The following is a 16,901-nucleotide window of genomic DNA, read 5'->3' as shown; positions in this document are numbered from 1 at the left end:
ACTGGGAACTCGGAAAAATACGAATTTATATATCGTCTTTAGGTCGGAAAGTCGGAGCTCTAGAAAGAGGCCCGAGTTCTCGAGTTGGATGACTGTTCAAATACATTTCCCCCCTCGGGCCTCATTTATTTTCCGAGTTCCCCGTTGTTTTGAACACACTGATGTCGGAGCTTTCCGACTACCTAGTTGCGAGTTTCCAGTTGTTGTGAACGCGGCAAAACTCACACTCTGGTCACGTGAGCCGCGCGGTGACGTACTCATGAGCTAAAAAAAAAAACAATGTGCTAATGCTCTTCCAGTTCAAAGTTCGCTTGTTTTGTCCTTTCGTAGAATCTGTTTCCTGTTTATTATTTTCATGGAAAGTCGTCTATCACACCACGTATGTAGTAATTATCATAGTACATGTCTACGAATGGTTCATGTCAGCAAAGCTGAGCATACTGGTTACCCAGAGCAAACTGGCTACATAGGGCTCTAAAAAAAAGCGATCAGTGAACTAACTCTGTATATTGTGCTACATTGAACCTAAACCCATAGTCATCATGGATACTCTCTACACTTATAGATTACTACCACCCACACATACCAACACGAAGGACCCTGAATACAGTTATAGACTAGTGAAGCTCGAACTTGTAGACTGCTGGCAAACTCCAGACCTGAACATCATCATCAAACAAGAAGAGGAGGAGGAAGAGGATAGCTTTCTACAAGTTAAAGAAGAAGAAGAGGAGGAAGAGGATATATCTCTGCAAGTTGAAGAAGAAGAAGAGGAAGAGGACATCTCTCTACATATTAAAGAAGAAGAGGAGGAAGAGGATATCTCTCTACAAGTTAAAGAAGAAGAGGAAGATCACACTTTCATGGTCAAAGTAGAGGAGGAAGAGAAGGAAGAGAAGGACAAAGCTCTTGTAGTTAAAGAAGAGGAGGGTGGTTTTGAGGTCAAAAAAGAAGAAGAAGCTATAGAGGTTTTTATTTTTTCTGGTATGTACAGATAATGGGTACGTCCCAAAACGGCACCCTATTCCCTGTAGAGCCCTACAGGCCTTGGTCAAAAGTAGTGCCCTATAAAGTGAATAAGGTGCCAATTGGGACGCAGGCCAATATTGAGTGTTTGCTAGTACGAACCGTAACATGGCACTGTTTCTTCAGATTTAACCCAGCACTCTTTATTTCCTTGACGCAGACGGAAACTGCAACCAATGGCCTGTCAGTGGGAAGAATCCCTCCGTATCAGAAGAACCTCAACAACAACGACAGCAAAAACAGACGCGACCAAAGAAACGGCCAAAACAGACCCAGGAACCCCACCACTCCCCTCTGTACTGCCCCGACTGTGGGATGAGTTTTGTCAGCCCTGGGATACTGAACGCGCACCGCAGAATCCACCAGCCCAGAATAATCCACGCCACCACCACCGGTGAGCCGTCTCACTACTGCCATGACTGCGGCAAGACCTTCGACACCGCCCGCTACCTCAAAAAGCACCGCTTGGTTCACACAGCAGAGAGGACGCACCACTGTTCCCAGTGCGACCGGAGCTTCCTGAGACTCCAGCACCTCAAAGAGCACCAGAGAACCCACAGCGGAGAGAAGCCTCACTACTGCTCCGCGTGTGGGAAGGGCTTCACCAAGGTCCGACTGCTCCGGACACACCAGCGGCTGCATGCCGTGGAGGGGGCCGACGTCGTCGGGGGTGGGGCGGAGACTGGGATGAAGGAAGGTAGTGGGGTGGCGATGTCAGCGATGGGGCGGAAGAGAGCGCTGAGAGTTCTGGCCGGAGTGGACTACTACTACTGCTCTGAGTGTGGGAAGAGCTTCTCCAGTGCGGCCTATCTTAAGGTGTGTAAAATAGAATCACTCTCACACTACGTCTGTTCCCATCACCACCTGTATTGACAAGCCTATACAGTGGGCCGGCCTTTCTGTTCTTTTCTTCCCCCAAGTACTTTATTAGTCCAGCACCTACGTTTGTTAAGGATGTGCGTATTGACCACAAACGTTTCTACAGATATCAAATCAAATCAAATTTTATTTGTCACATATACACATGGTTAGCAAATGTTAAAGCGAGTGTAGCGAAATGCGTGTGCTTCTAGTTCCGACCGTGCAGTAATATCTAACAAGTAATCTAACCGAACAATCACGCTGACATGCAGTTGCCAGACTTGGCTCAGTAGCTCTGTCTCCCGTTGAAATAGAACGAATAGAACGCACCTCCCCGTTCCAAGTCAATGATGTCATAATGGGTGGACGGCGGTTCGGTTTGCCAGTCAAATTGCCCGGGTTGGAGGTTCCTAGCCCGTTCCGTTCATTCCATTTCTATGGTGTCTCCAAATAACCATGTACAATAGAAAACCTATTGTCCATGAAACGTTCAGATAGAAATAGTCTATCTAGAACAAACATGCCTCTCTGACATGTAGCATACGGAATCACGTCGGCTCTATTCGTGGCATTTCTATTCCGCAAAGTTCAACAACTTTTCGGGCTACTGAACGGCGGCCCTGTTGTTTCAATTTTGATGAACGATGCGTTTCTAAACACAAGAGATTCTGTAAAATAAAGTTATAATATGTAATTCTATGTTTCTGTCTCAGGTGCATCAGAAGGCTCACACAGGAGACAAACCATACCAGTGTGCTCACTGTAAGAAATCATTCAGCACGTCGTGGGGTTTAAAGGTTCACCGGCAGAATCGCTCTGGAGAGAAGCCCTACCAGTGCGCCGACTGTGGGAAGAGGTTCTCGGACCTGCGCAGCCACAAAGCCCACCGGAGCACCCACACTGGAGAGAAACCATACACATGCCCTGTCTGTGGAAAAGGCTTTGCCTGGCTAAAGAGCCTACAGAAACACCAGGCCACACACAGTAGCAGTGGTGGTGGAGTCATAGAAGTACATATAGAATAATGTAGGATATCCTGGAGGGTTTCACTCCAACCCCAATCCAGCAGGGTAGTTACAACTACGGGACAGGAGGGTAGCTCTCCAGGAACAGGGTTTGGTTATAGGAGGGTAGCTCTCCAGGAACAGGGTTGGGTTATAGGAGGGTAGCTCTCCAGGAACAGGGTTGGGTTATAGGAAGGTAGCTCCCCAGGAACAGGGTTGGGTTATAGGAGGGTAGCTCTCAAGGAACAGGGTTGGGTTATAAGAGGGTAGCTCTCCAGGAACAGGGTTGGGTTATAGGAGGGTAGATCTCCAGGAACAGGGTTGGGTTATAGGAGGGTCTCCAGGAACAGGGTTGGGTTATAGGAAGGTAGCTCTCCAGGAACATGGTTGGGTTATAGGAGGGTAGCTCTCCAGGAACAGGGTTGGGTTATAGGAAGGTAGCTCTCCAGGAACAGGGTTGGGTTACAGGAGGGTAGCTCTCAAGGAACAGGGTTGGGTTATAGGGGGGTAGCTCTCCAGGAACAGGGTTGGGTTATAGGAAGGTAGCTCTCCAGGAACATGGTTGGGTTATAGGAAGGTAGCTCTCCAGGAACAGGGTTGGGCTAAAGGAGGGTAGCTCTCCAGGAACAGGGTTTGGTTATAGGAGGCTAGCTCTCCAGGAACAGGGTTGGGTTATAAGAGGGTAGCTCTCCAGGAACAGGGTTGGGTTAAAGGAGGGTAGCTCTCCAGGAACAGGGTTGGGTTATAAGAGGGTAGCTCTCCAGGAACAGGGTTGGGTTATAGGAGGGTAGCTCTCCAGGAACAGGGTTGGGTTATAGGAAGGTAGCTCTCCAGGAACAGGGTTGGGTTATAGGAGGGTAGCTCTCCAGGAACAGGGTTGGGTTATAGGAGGGTAGCTCTCCAGGAACAGGGTTGGGTTAAAGGAGGGTAGCTCTCCAGGAACAGGGTTGGGTTAAAGGAGGGTAGCTCTCCAGGAACAGGGTTGGGTTATAAGAGGGTAGCTCTCCAGGAACAGGGTTGGGTTATAAGAGGGTAGCTCTCCAGGAACAGGGTTGGGTTATAAGAGGGTAGCTCTCCAGGAACAGGGTTGGGTTAAAGGTGGGTAGCTCTCCAGGAATAGGATTGGGTTATAGGAGGGTAGCTCTCCAGGAACAGGGTTGGGTTAAAGGAGGGTAGCTCTCCAGGTTAATCACGTCACATCACCTGGATTTTAAGCCTTTTCCAGAAATGAGAATTAGATTCCAAATGAAAGCAATCGTCTCAGTGTGGTGCCGGAGGACGGGGCTGGACCAGCTGACATAAAAAATGAAAAGGGGACAGTTTGATTAAAAGCTTGAAATAAAAGTACAAATCCAGCTCAAAACACAGGGCCCTAATTATAGAAACACAACGTCACGCTCTCTCTTGGATGAGGGAATGCTGTTGTGTCAGAAGGACATCAAAATGTCACATAACACCGGCTGGTAAAGCTCTTCTCTTGGATGAGGGAATGCTGTTGTGTCAGAAGGACATCAAAATGTCACATAACACCGGCTGGTAAAGCTCTCTCTTGGATGAGGGAATGCTGTTGTGTCAGAAGGACATCAAAATGTCACATAACACCGGCTGGTAAAGCTCTCTCTTGGATGAGGGAATGCTGTTGTGTCAGAAGGACATCAAAATGTCACATAACACCGGCTGGTAAAGCTCTCTCTTGGATGAGGGAATGCTGTTGTGTCAGAAGGACATCAAAATGTCACATAACACCGGCTGGTAAAGCTCTCTCTTGGATGAGGGAATGCTGTTGTGTCAGAAGGACTGTTTTAATGACATCAAAATGTCACATAAGTATGTGACTTGTAATTATATATTTCAGATGTTTATATTCATACACCAAATGTGGTTTGTAAGCCTAGTTTTTTGTTCTCTCAAAGTGTTCTTTGGATGGATTGTGCAACAGGCGATGGCTATCTTTTGGGGTTTTTTCCGACAGCAAAATGTGCTCACTATAACATGAAGTGTGTGGAGCAATGTTTGGTTTGGATCTGAAATGAATGGATGATGAAAATAAACATGGTCAGTTGTTGCACTCCGATCTGATATCTGTCTTTATTTTGTCGCTGAGTTCAAAGCACATGCTAACGTCTGGTAGCATAACATCTGATTTCTGTCTTTATTTTGTCGCTGAACTCCAAGCACATGCTAACGTCTGGTAGCATAACATCTGATATCTGTCTTTATGTTGTAGCTGAGTTCAAAGCACATGCTAACGTCTGGTAGCATAACATCTGATTTCTGTCTTTATTTTGTAGCTGAGCTCAAAGCACATGCTAACGTCTGGTAGCATAACATCTGATTTCTGTCTTTATGTTGTAGCTGAGTTCAAAGCACATGCTAACGTCTGGTAGCATAACATCTGATTTCTGTCTTTATGTTGTAGCTGAGCTCCAAGCACATGCTAACGTCTGGTAGCATAACATCTGATTTCTGTCTTTATGTTGTAGCTGAGTTCAAAGCACATGCTAACGTCTGGTAGCATAACAGTTGTCCACATTGTCACGTCTTCATATCCACTTTGAAGCCTTTCAAAAGCAGATCTGGCGTTGGAACTGGAGGCGGCGCAAAACCACTCTATTGAGCAGTGGAGGCTGGTGGGAGGATCTATAGGAGGACGGGCTCGTTGTAATGGCTGGAAAGGATTGAAATGGAATGGAGCCAAACGTGGTTTACATATGTATTGTTTGATATCGTTCCATTTCAGACATTACAATGACCCAGTCTTCCTATAGCTCCTCCCACCAGCTTCCACTGGTTATTAGGTGTGTAACCCCCCCTCCAAAACATGGCTGTAGTTACTAGGTACACCACTTTAACAGATAAAGTGAACGATTTTGTTTCGTTTCATGACTCATCTTCATTGATTAATTATACTGTATTGACAAATATGGTTTAACGGTAACCTTTACACAAACATGATTGCCAACAGATTTGTCCAAGAGAAACAATTCACATCATAAACTAGGTTCCCATTCCAATTGGCGACACATTTCCATGCGAATATTCTAGAATTAGCATACATAAAATATGCGCATATTCCCACCAGTGGTGTTTCCACCCAACTGAATTGTTGCGAAAAAAAAATCAGTGCGTGATGACGTAGGGAACTCAAAATGTACTTTTCCCACTTTAGTTTTTATGTACCGAATACATTTTTTCAATGTGTTTCCGTTGCATTTTCAACACTACGGATAGTTTTGTCACAAAAACTGTTGCGTTAAATAGCACATGTTCCTGGTCTGGTTTTGGCACGTGCTCTCGATCCAGCAGCTCACAGAGAGAGTTTGGGTAGGTTAGTCTACAATAACGTATGAGATTATGGATAAGAGCGAGAATATTTTGATTTGTCAAAAGGCAATCAATCATCGATTATCATATCACCAGAATAAGACCCTCGACATTTATTGGAAAGGAGCATCAAGATCACCGTGCACTTTCACCACCCTGTGAAGTTCATGATTTCTACGGTATTTCATCTGTAGCCTAATAAACTGCTTGCTTTCCCGACGAGTCGTAGGTGAGGACCACACACCACGTCATCGCGTGAGTGACTCCAAATGTACTTCGATATGACGGGTATTAATTATATCAATATTTACACGTAAAGGCGTTTCCAGGGCCATTTCTCGCATAAATACTTTGACCGACACAAAAAGATCCCATCATGTCGACGCACAAATGATCTGTCGGCATTTATAAAATCATATCAAAAATTAAACAGCCGCCATTCTTTTTTTGGTTTATACAGTATGACTTCACACACATAAGGACTGTAATGGAAACGTAGTAAAATGTGTCTTTCATGTAATGTCAGTTTCTAAACAACCTAAAAAAAAAATCACAAAAAAAACAACATTTAATCAAAATGACCATTTTGTCGACATCTTAAACAGAGCGTTGACCTTGTGTCTGCTCAGTACAACGACAGAACATTCTAATAGACATGTTGACGTCACCACTGTGACGTCATCACGGAACGAGTAGAGTGCTGGCAAAGTAATGTTCTATCTCTCTTTCCAATGATGTGGCATCGATGGCATCCCCGAGGATGATAAATATATATTTTTTGAGGGGGCTTCTGAGTGGCACAGCGGTCTAAGGCACTGCATTTCAGCGCAAGAGGCGTCACTACAGTCCCTGGTTTGAATCCAGGCTGTATCACATCCGGCCGTGACTGGGAGTCCCATAGTGCGGCGCACAATTGGCCCAGCGTCTTCCAGGTTTGGCCGGGGTGGGCCGTCATTATAAATCAAAATTTGTTCTTAACTGACTTGCCTAGTTAAATAAAATAAACAATTAAAAAAAAATGTAATGTCTGTTTCTAGGCAACTAAAAAAAATAAAAAAAATCAAGACATTGTTACATCATCATGTGACGTAGAGTAGAGCTCGTCCTCGTCCTCTATGTTACTGAGTAGAGCTTGTCCTCGTCCTCTATGTTACGGAGTCCGCTACGTGTGGTGCTGTGGTCCGGGTTGAACTTCATATGTTCCTTCAGCTGCTTCAGCTGATAGTAACTCTTCCCACAGTCGTAGCAGTAGAAGGGCTTCTCTCCCGTGTGAATCCTCTGGTGCACCTTCAACTCTGAGGACGTGATGAAACGCTTGTCACAGTCGAAGCAGGGGTAAGGCCTCTCTCCTGTGTGAGTCCTCAGGTGCACCTTCAAAGTTAATTAATAAGTAATTAAAGTAATTAATAAGAATTTCAGTATATAGTAAATAGCAAGTATTATGTTGTGTAAACTGAAATAAAATCCACAACTAAATAGTTATATTGTACCTTTAAGGTCCCCTGAGCACGGAAGGTCTTGTCGCAGTAGGAGCAGGCGTAAGGCTTCTGGTCAGAGTGTATTCTCTGGTGGAGCTTGAGGTTGGACAGCTGTTTGAAGGCCTTGTCGCAGTAGGAACAGCTGTGAGGTTTCTCCTGGCTGTGGATCTTCTCATGGACCCTGGAGCAACAGATAATACATTAACCAGTAGTTCAAGTTCACTTGAATATCCCACAATGGGACATTGACTGGTTAAGTACTAGTAGTTCAAGTTCACTTGAATATCCCACAACAGGAAATTGACTGGTTAAGTACTAGTAGTTCTAGTTCACTTGAATATCCCACAACGGGAAATTGACTGGTTAAGTACTAGTAGTTCAAGTTCACTTGAATATCCCACAACGGGACATTGACTGGTTAAGTACTAGTAGTTCAAGTTCACTTGAATATCCCACAACGGGAAATTGACTGGTTAAGTACTAGTAGTTCTAGATCACTTGAATATCCCACAACAGGAAATTGACTGGTTAAGTACTAGTAGTTCTAGATCACTTGAATATCCCACAACGGGACATTGACTGGTTAAGTACTAGTAGTTCTAGATCACTTGAATATCCCACAACAGGAAATTGACTGGTTAAGTACTAGTAGTTCTAGATCACTTGAATATCCCACAACAGGAAATTGGTTTGTGACAGTTAAAAAAATAATTTAAAAAAGACATGACAACATTGAATCATAACAACAGAAAATACAGTTTAATGAAATAAATGACGACATAACGGATGTCGTAATAAAACAAACAGATGACTTAATAATAATGTTTTCTCCAGATAAAAACGTAGTAACTTATTACAATGTCCGGTGGTTATTATGTTATCAGGGGAGTAACACATGGGCCCATACTCATAAAGCATCTCAAAGTAGGAGAGCTGATCTAGGATCAGGTCCCCTTGTACATGTGATGTTGTTCAGATCCAATAGGAGAGCTGATCTAGGATCAGATCCCCTGTACATGTGATGTTGTTCATATCAGATCCAATAGGAGAGCTGATCTAGGATCAGGTCCCCTTGTACATGTGATGTTGTTCATATCAGATCCAATAGGAGAGCTGATCTAGGATCAGGTCCCCTTGTACATATTATATTGTTCAGATCAGATCCAATAGGAGAGCTGATCTAGGATCAGGTCCCCTTGTACATGTGATGTTGTTCAGATCAGATCCAATAGGAGAGCTGATCTAGGATCAGGTCCCCTTGTACATGTGATGTTGTTCAGATCCAATAGGAGAGCTGATCTAGGATCAGGTCCCCTTGTTCATGTGATGTTGTTCAGATCCAATAGGAGAGCTGATCTAGGATCAGGTCCCCTTGCACATGTGATGTTGTTCAGATCAGATCCAATAGGAGAGCTGATCTAGGATCAGGTCCCCTTGTACATGTGATGTTGTTCAGATCAGATCCAATAGGAGAGCTGATCTAGGATCAGGTCCCCTTGTACGTGATGTTGTTCAGATCAGATCCAATAGGAGAGCTGATCTAGGATCAGATCCCTCGGTCCAGTCATTGTAATCTAAAAGACCAAACGGATCCTAAATCAGCACTCCGACTCAGACGGTTTATGAATATAGGCCCCGAGTTACCTGAGCTCGCTGGAGGAAGGGAACTTCATGGGGCAGCTGCTGCAGTGGTACGGCTTCTCTCCTGTATGGATACGCTGGTGCTTCTTCAGATGGCCAGACTCTACAAAGGTCTTCCCACAGAAGGAGCAGCAGAACGGTCTCTCTCCGGTGTGCCTGCGCTCGTGGGATTTCAGGTTCCCCGTTTGGGCGAAGCCCTTAAAAATCAAATTTAAAGTGCATTTAAAATCACAACACTCTTTTTTGCCAGAGTCTGGAGTATTTACACTGAGCACACAAAACATTAGGAACGTCTTGCTAATATCGAGTTGCCCTTAGAACAGCCTCACTTCCTTGGGGGCGTGGCCTCTACACGGTGTGGAAAGAGTTCCACGGGGATGCTGGCCCATGTTGACTCCAGTGCTTCCCACTGTTGTGTCATGTTGGTTGGATGTGCTTTGGGTGGTTCAACAGGAAACTGTTGAGCGTGGAAAAACCCAGCAGCGTTGCGGTATCTTGACACACTCAAACTGGCACCTACCTGGCATCTATCTGGCACCTACCTGGCACCTACCTGGCACCTACCTGGCACCTACCTGGCACCTACCTGGCACCCACCTGGCACCTACCTGGCACCTACCTGGCACCTACCTGGCACCTACCTGGCACCTACCTGGCACCCACCTGGCACCTACCTGGCACCTACCTGGCATCTATCTGGCACCCACCTGGCACCTACCTCAATACTCCGTTCAAAGACACTTAAATATTTTGTCTCGAGGCCTAACAATCCTTCTTTAACCCGTCTCCTCTCCTTTATCTACACTGATCGAAGTGGATTTAACAAGTGACATCAATAAGAGATCATAGCTTTCACCTGAATTCACCTGGTCAGTCTATGACATGAAAAGAGCAGGTGTCCTTAATGTTTTGTACACTCAGTGTATACATCTGGCGACATGGGTACGAATCCTCTCTCTCTCTCTGTGTATCTGTCTCCCCTATACATTCTGACTATCACTGTCCATAAAAAAAACTATAAATTACTACAAAATGTATTTTAAAATCGCAACACTCTTCACAGTAAAACAATCAAATGACAAGAAGTAAAAGCAAACCATCAGTAAAAGAGATTTAATAAAAAAGAACCAACCTTCCCACACACCTCACAGACGTAAGGTCTCTCTCCTGTGTGTGTTCTCTGGTGGGTCTTTAGAGATTTAATAAAAAGAACCAACCTTCCCCACACACCTCACAGACGTAAGGTCTCTCTCCTGTGTGTGTTCTCTGGTGGGTCTTTAGAGATTTAATAAAAAGAACCAACCTTCCCCACACACCTCACAGACGTAAGGTCTCTCTCCTGTGTGTGTTCTCTGGTGGGTCTTTAGAGATTTAATAAAAAGAACCAACCTTCCCCACACACCTCACAGACGTAAGGTCTCTCTCCTGTGTGTGTTCTCTGGTGGGTCTTTAGAGATTTAATAAAAATAACCAACCTTCCCACACACCTCACAGACGTAAGGTCTCTCTCCTGTGTGTGTTCTCTGGTGGGTCTTTAGAGATTTAATAAAAAGAACCAACCTTCCCCACACACCTCACAGACGTAAGGTCTCTCTCCTGTGTGTGTTCTCTGGTGGGTCTTTAGAGATTTAATAAAAAGAACCAACCTTCCCACACACCTCACAGACGTAAGGTCTCTCTCCTGTGTGTGTTCTCTGGTGGGTCTTTAAAGCAGCCAGTATGGTGAAGCTCTTGTCACAGTCTGGACAGGGGAAGGGTCTCTCTCCTGTATTGGGTGAGGGACACAAAACACACCACGTATTGAACTTGATTTGTCTGATGATTGAATGACTTTAAAAAAGGTACACTAGAACGACCTTAAACAATTCAAACCCCCCAAAACAAGTGGACAAAACTTGTGTCAAAACTATTTATTGACCAGATTGGTTGAGAACCCGACTCTTGATTTTTCACTTGATTGAACTTTGAAAATAAATTTAGGCTGAATACTTTCCAAAGGAACCAAAGTAAAACTTTAAAAAAACCTGTGTGTGTGAGTGTGTGTCTCTTCAGCTCGGCTGGTGAGCAGAACCTCTTGGCGCAGGCCGGTACGGAGCAGGGGTACGGTCTCAGTCGGGTGTGGATGACCTGGTGTTTGTCTAAGCTAACAGTGGTGGATAAACGCTTCCCACACCTAGAGCAGGGGAACGGCCTCTGATGACCGCCTTTGGTCTTGTTGGGCTTAGTCCCTGGGTTTGCTGAGATCTGGGGGCTCCTCTCCTCATCTTCCTCATCTTCCTCTCTGGATGCAGGGTCCTTGTCCGATGCCCCTCCACCGGCAGGGCCAGACCTGGGGTCGTTGTTATGGTGGGGGTTGTTCAGGTCAGGGGTGGCTCTAGGGCCATTGTCAGGGGTGGCTCTAGGGCCATTGTCAGGGGTGGCTCTAGGGCCATTGTCAGGGGTGGCTCTAGGGCCATTGTCAGGGGTGGCTCTAGGGCCATTGTCAGGGCTGGAGTCGTCAGAACTGTGGCTGGTAATGTCAGAAGTGGGGCTTGGGTTGTCATCTGAGGGAACAGAGAAATCTCAGGTCAGATAAGAGGCTTAGTAACGCCATATACTATGGTTCCTCTGTGATGCTGTATAGGATATACTATGGCTCCTCTGTGATGCTGTACTCACTAGTCTGTATAGGATATACTATGGCTCCTCTGTGATGCTGTATAGGATATACTATGGCTCCTCTGTGATGCTGTACTCACTAGGCTGTATAGGATATACTATGGCTCCTCTGTGATGCTGTATAGGATATACTATGGCTCCTCTGTGATGCTGTACTCACTAGGCTGTATAGGATATACTATGGCTCCTCTGTGATGCTGTACCCACTAGGCTGTATAGGATATACTTTGGCTCCTCTGTGATGCTGTACTCACTAGACTGTATAGGATATACTATGGCTCCTCTGTGATGCTGTATAGGATATACTATGGCTCCTCTGTGATGCTGTACTCACTAGGCTGTATAGGATATATTATGGCTTCTTCCTCTTCCTCCTTCTTGACGTTGAAGAACCCTGAAGGAAACACACAAGATTTAAATCACGGCAAGTTGTAAATAAACAAATCACAAAGAGAGAGAAGGCAAGAGCACCTGTACTTGGGTGAGCCACACCCCATGTCTCTTCCTCCTCTTCTTCTGTTTTCACATGGGCAAAACTCAGGTACGTTGTTAGGGGTGTTGTTAGGGGCCCACAGTCCTCCTGCTTCACCCCCCTCAGGGTCTGCATTACTTGGTCTCCATGGATACCTTTGGGCCCAGGGGACCCTCTGAGTTTGGTCTCCTGAGAGAGAAGAAAACTGAAGTGGATTTGTCACTACAATTATTTCCAGACAAAGCATTTTTATAGTTACATGTAGCTTTCTTTAGTGTGCGTATATATATATATATTTAATTTTTTAAACTTTAATATATATATATTTACTTTAACTTTTTTTTTTCGAAGCACATGCCGGCCAGGAACAGTTGTAATTAATATAGTTGTTCAGTTTAACTCAATTCTTTGGTAGGTACCGAACATATTTTAACATGATTAAGTTTGAAAAATGTGTGAATGGCAAGTTGAATGGCTGTTTCCTGGGTTTAAAGGATAATCGCAATATTCAACTGACTCCTTCGTAAACCCAGATTCTAGTTTATTCTACATCATGCCTGAACATGCATCTCTATACATATTCAGTGATGGAAACTGCTAGCACCAACATGGTCGCTGCATATCACCATTCTAGCTATTTCACTTCACTTCTGTAACGGGAAATAATAATGTTGAAACGTATCGATTAGACTGCTTCCACCGGGCAAGGAAACTGCTGCTTTGTTCAAAATCGCTGAACTGACCAGAAAATTTAAAAAACATACGTCCACCTTCGAAACATTATAAATGTTATATTTGAGTTTATTGTTATCTACTCACCACCACGTCCATTGTATATAGTAGTGCTCTTTAAAAAAAAGAAGAAGCTCAGAATATGAAACAAACTGGTTGTTGTTTTTCTTCCGGCTTCCGCCTCAGTGTCGTCAGACCCGACCATCTAGACGAGAGTAATCAACTACCGCTTGTGATTTATCTTTTACTTCTGTCTTTTTTACTGTTAAGCTAGCAAGTTTATAGTTGGCCGATGGTAGCTTCTTATCTTCCCATTTGCTAATACAACTATTCAGCTATGAACTTCGCTTTTGTCTTACGTTCATCGGCCACGGGACTTCGTTGAACGGCGACTTTTGGAGATCACCGTCCTATTATGTCCTGGGCAACATCGTAAGACTAACAGGTTAACAGGTTACAGGTTTAGCTACCGTTAGCCATGGCCCTGTCCTGGTTGACATGACAACTTTCCCGACCTGCTGATGATCCGTGTGTCATCCCTGTGATATTCCTGCCCGGTGGACCATCTTAAACAACACAGCATGGATGAGGTGAGAGGAAACTTGTCGGGGGTGAGGAACCGCTTTCTTTCAATATATATGAGTGTACATATTTCATGTAGCTAGCTTGCTGGCTTGTCGCCGATGCCAACTAGTGTCTGCTGTCAGCTGAATTGCTGGTTGTAATAACAATGTCGTTTTTTAGCTAATCACATAGTCACCCTTTTATGTGTCTAGCGTTAACTGTGTTGTTTCGCAATATGAACAAAAACAGCAACAACTTCTTGATTTGATTTTTTTTTAAACTTTAGTATCCGGCAGGAGACGATACAGCACAGCAGTGTAGTGATGTTCCTAACTCAGGGTCCAGCGGACTAGACTGAACCAAGTGCTGAATTTGTTTAAATTGTTTACCTGTAAGGGTGAAGCCTAGCCTGTGCTGTTCTCTGCTGCAGGAGTCTGTAGACCAAGTGTCCAACCTGTCTCCTCTTCGCCACAACGCTGGAGCTGACTGTAACCATGGTGACCAGAGCTCACTGTTGAGCCAGCAGGAGATGGTGTTGGAAAACCACGATTATCTCCATCATCGTGAAACGCTGGCCTCAAAGATTTCTGCGGAAGAGAGAGGAGTGTGGTGCGAGTCTGATGTCCCTGTAGTACAACAGAACAACCTCGACAACACAACATCATCCACTAAGAAGTCTTTCCCCTGCTCTGTGTGTGGGCGACTCTTCACTACAAAACAGTCCCGGGACCGACACATGAAGACCCACACGGGAGAGAAGCCGTTCCACTGCGCCGTGTGTGGGAAGAGCTTTTCTCAGCAGTCCTCCTTTAGGATACACCAGAAGAGCCACACGGGGGAGAAGCCCTACCGCTGCCTTGCACCTGACTGTGGGAAGAGCTTCTACCAATCAGGAGCCTTGTTGAGACACGGAAGGGGTCACGCTGAGGGGTCGACTAAACAAAGAGCTGCTGGAGATGTGCTGCCACACCAACAGGAGCTGCTTGTCCAACAGGACGATACTAGTAACAAGGTGGGGAGGACTAGGGCTGTGTCTCAATTGGAGGACTAGAGCTGTGTCTCAATTGGCACCCTACTCCTTATAGAGTGCACTACTTTTGACAGGAGCTGGCTATAATCAGTTACTCAGCCCTATGGGCCCTGGTCAAAGGTAGTGTACTATTTAGGGAATAGGGATTGGTCCTGGTGCCTGGTAAAAAAGTAGTGCACAATATAGGGATTAGGGTGCTATTTGAGACACGACTCCAAGACAACAAGCTGTACAATAACTTCTCAACAGGTATGTTTCAACTGTCTTTAACTTCTCATTGTTGCCTCATTTTAGAATTCTAAACTTCAGGCTGTAGTGGATGTGCTGCCAGAGCAAGAGGATGTCCGTCTGGCTCAAGGTACTGACAGGTGGTTTAGGAAGACTTGTTGCTATTATGCAAATCATGTTCAAGTTCCATAAATAACCCAGGCCGGCCCCCATTGGTAAAGGGCCGTAGTACCTCAAGGTACAGACAGGTGGTTTAGGAAGACTTGTTGCTATTATGCAAATCATGTTCAATTGAGTTGCTGGCCCTTTGAGGTCCACAATATACACTGAGTGTACAAAACATTAAGAACACCAATTCTTTCCATGACATATATATATATATATATATTCCCCGCAGGAGGCCTTTTGCCTTCTGGTAGGCCGTCATTATAAATAAGAATTTGTTTTTAACTGACTTGCCTAGTTAAATAAAAGGCTAAATATATATTTTTTAAATAAACATAGACTGACCAGGTGAATCCAGCTGAAAGCTATGATCCCTTATTGGTGTCACTTGTTAAATCCACTTCAATCAGTGTAGATGAAGGAGAGGAGACGGGTTAAAGAAGGATTTTTAAGCCTTGAGACAATTGAGACATGGATTGTGTATGTGTGCCATTCAGAGGGTGAATGGGCAAGACAACAGATTTGTGCCTTTGAAGAGGGTTGTAGGTGTCAGACGCACCAGTTTGTGTCCAGAACTGCAACGCTGCTGGGTTTTTGATACTTAACAGTTTCCTGTGTGTATCAAGAATGGTCCACCACCCAAAGGACATCAGCCAACTTGACACAACCGTGGGAAGCATTGGAGTCAACATGGACCAGCATCCCTGTGCAACTCTTTAGACACCTTGTGGATTCCATGCCCCCCGACAAATTTAGTCTGTTCTGATTCAAAGGGGCGAGGTGCAACTCAATATTAGGAAGGTGTTTCTAATGTTTTGTACAATCAGTGTAAATATGCCTCTGGACTTTGTGTTTTTATCCTGAATAATGTTCAATGTTTCACGACTGTTGAAAAGTTTGGGGTCACTTAGAAATGTCCTTGTTTTTTGAAAGAAAATCACCTTTTTTTTGTCCATTTAAAATGACATCAAATTGATCAGAAATACAGTGTAGACATTGTTAATGTTGTAAATGACTATTATAGCTGGAAACGGCAGATTTTTAATGGAATATCTACATAGGTCGTACAGAGGCCCGTTATCAGCATCCATCACTCCTGTGTTCCAATGGCACATTGTGTTAGCTAATCCAAGTTTATCATTTTAAAAGGCTAATTGATCATTAGAAAACCCTTTTGCTATTATGTTAGCACAGCTGAAAACTGTTGTTCTGATGAAAGTAGCAATAAAACTGGCCTTCTTTAGACTAGTTGAGTATCTGGAGCATCAGCATTTGTGGGTTTGATTACAGACTCAAAATGGCCAGAAACAAAGAACTTACTTCTGAAACTCGTCATTCTATTCTTGTTCTGAGAAATGAAGGTTAATCCATGCAAGAAATTGCCAAGAAACTGAAGATCTCGTACAACGCTGTGTACTACTCCCTTCACAGAACAGTGCAAACTGGCTCTAACCAGAATAGAAAGAGGAGTGGGAGGACCCGGTGCACAACTGAGCGCGAGGACAAGTACATTAGACTGTCTAGTTGCAGCTTCCTTAAATAGTACCCGCAAAACACCAGTCTCAACGTCAGCAGTGAAGAGGCGACTCAGGGGTCCTGGCCTTCTAGGGAGAGTTGCAAAGAAAAAGCCATATCTCAGACTGGCCAAAAAAATAAAAGATTAAGATGGGCAAAAGAATACAGACAGAAGAACTCTGTGGCCATCGAAGGTAAGCATT

General features: G+C 44.6%; 3 protein-coding genes across 7 annotated transcripts in view; 2 read left to right on the top strand and 1 right to left on the bottom strand.

The window, feature by feature from the left end:
* The first annotated feature begins 121 nt into the window (after positions 1 to 121).
* LOC110487336 (zinc finger protein 696) lies at positions 122 to 3,100 on the top strand. The gene is made up of 3 exons (XM_036973322.1): positions 122 to 984; positions 1,187 to 1,842; positions 2,601 to 3,100. The coding sequence occupies exons 1-3, from the start codon at positions 543 to 545 to the stop codon at positions 2,910 to 2,912; spliced, it is 1,410 nt and encodes a 469-aa protein (XP_036829217.1). The 5' UTR covers positions 122 to 542; the 3' UTR covers positions 2,913 to 3,100.
* Positions 3,101 to 7,183: 4,083 nt separating this feature from the next.
* On the bottom strand, positions 7,184 to 13,393 carry LOC118948233 (zinc finger protein OZF-like). Of its 3 annotated transcripts, none has more exons than XM_036973311.1 (8): positions 13,284 to 13,393; positions 12,464 to 12,653; positions 12,327 to 12,386; positions 11,359 to 11,877; positions 10,993 to 11,099; positions 9,338 to 9,531; positions 7,706 to 7,874; positions 7,184 to 7,586 (listed from the first exon to the last, which is right to left on the bottom strand). In XM_036973311.1, exons 1-8 carry the CDS (start codon positions 13,293 to 13,295, stop codon positions 7,329 to 7,331), a joined length of 1,509 nt encoding a protein of 502 aa, XP_036829206.1. In that variant the 5' UTR covers positions 13,296 to 13,393; the 3' UTR covers positions 7,184 to 7,328. The 3 variants fall into 3 exon arrangements, with proteins under 3 accessions (XP_036829206.1, XP_036829205.1, XP_036829207.1); XM_036973310.1 differs by having other exon boundaries at positions 7,185 to 7,586; positions 10,981 to 11,099; XM_036973312.1 differs by having other exon boundaries at positions 7,185 to 7,586; positions 10,981 to 11,099; positions 12,464 to 12,669; positions 13,284 to 13,360.
* Positions 13,386 to 16,901, top strand: part of LOC110487302 (zinc finger protein 721) — a 25,630-nt gene continuing 22,114 nt past the window's right edge. The window contains exons 1-3 of one of the 3 annotated variants that reach the window (XM_036973307.1): positions 13,386 to 13,807; positions 14,191 to 14,772; positions 15,085 to 15,148. In XM_036973307.1, coding sequence (XP_036829202.1) covers positions 13,778 to 13,807; positions 14,191 to 14,772; positions 15,085 to 15,148 — 676 coding nt within the window. In that variant the 5' untranslated portion in view covers positions 13,386 to 13,777. The remainder of the gene's footprint in view (positions 13,808 to 14,190; positions 14,773 to 15,084; positions 15,149 to 16,901) is intronic. The other 2 variants (XM_036973308.1, XM_036973306.1) reach the window with 2 other exon arrangements.

The sequence above is a fragment of the Oncorhynchus mykiss genome, unplaced genomic scaffold (genome assembly GCF_013265735.2).
Source record: "Oncorhynchus mykiss isolate Arlee unplaced genomic scaffold, USDA_OmykA_1.1 un_scaffold_229, whole genome shotgun sequence".
Taxonomy (NCBI): domain Eukaryota; kingdom Metazoa; phylum Chordata; class Actinopteri; order Salmoniformes; family Salmonidae; genus Oncorhynchus; species Oncorhynchus mykiss.
The sequence above is the reverse complement of the archived record's forward strand: the minus strand, read 5'-3'. Positions and strand labels throughout refer to the sequence as shown.

Coding starts and splice junctions, on each gene's coding strand:
- LOC118948233 (XM_036973310.1), bottom strand. Junction 11,878..12,326: donor AATATATCCTATACAGCCTA/GTGAGTACAGCA, acceptor CTGTTCCCTCAG/ATGACAACCCAAGCCCCACT. Junction 9,532..10,980: donor TCTGTGAGGTGTGTGGGAAG/GTTGGTTCTTTT, acceptor TTGATTTTTAAG/GGCTTCGCCCAAACGGGGAA.
- LOC110487336 (XM_036973322.1), top strand. CDS start 543: ATGGATACTCTCTACACTTATAGATTACTACCACCCACACATACCAAC. Junction 985..1,186: donor AGAGGTTTTTATTTTTTCTG/GTATGTACAGAT, acceptor TCCTTGACGCAG/ACGGAAACTGCAACCAATGG. Junction 1,843..2,600: donor CCAGTGCGGCCTATCTTAAG/GTGTGTAAAATA, acceptor TTTCTGTCTCAG/GTGCATCAGAAGGCTCACAC.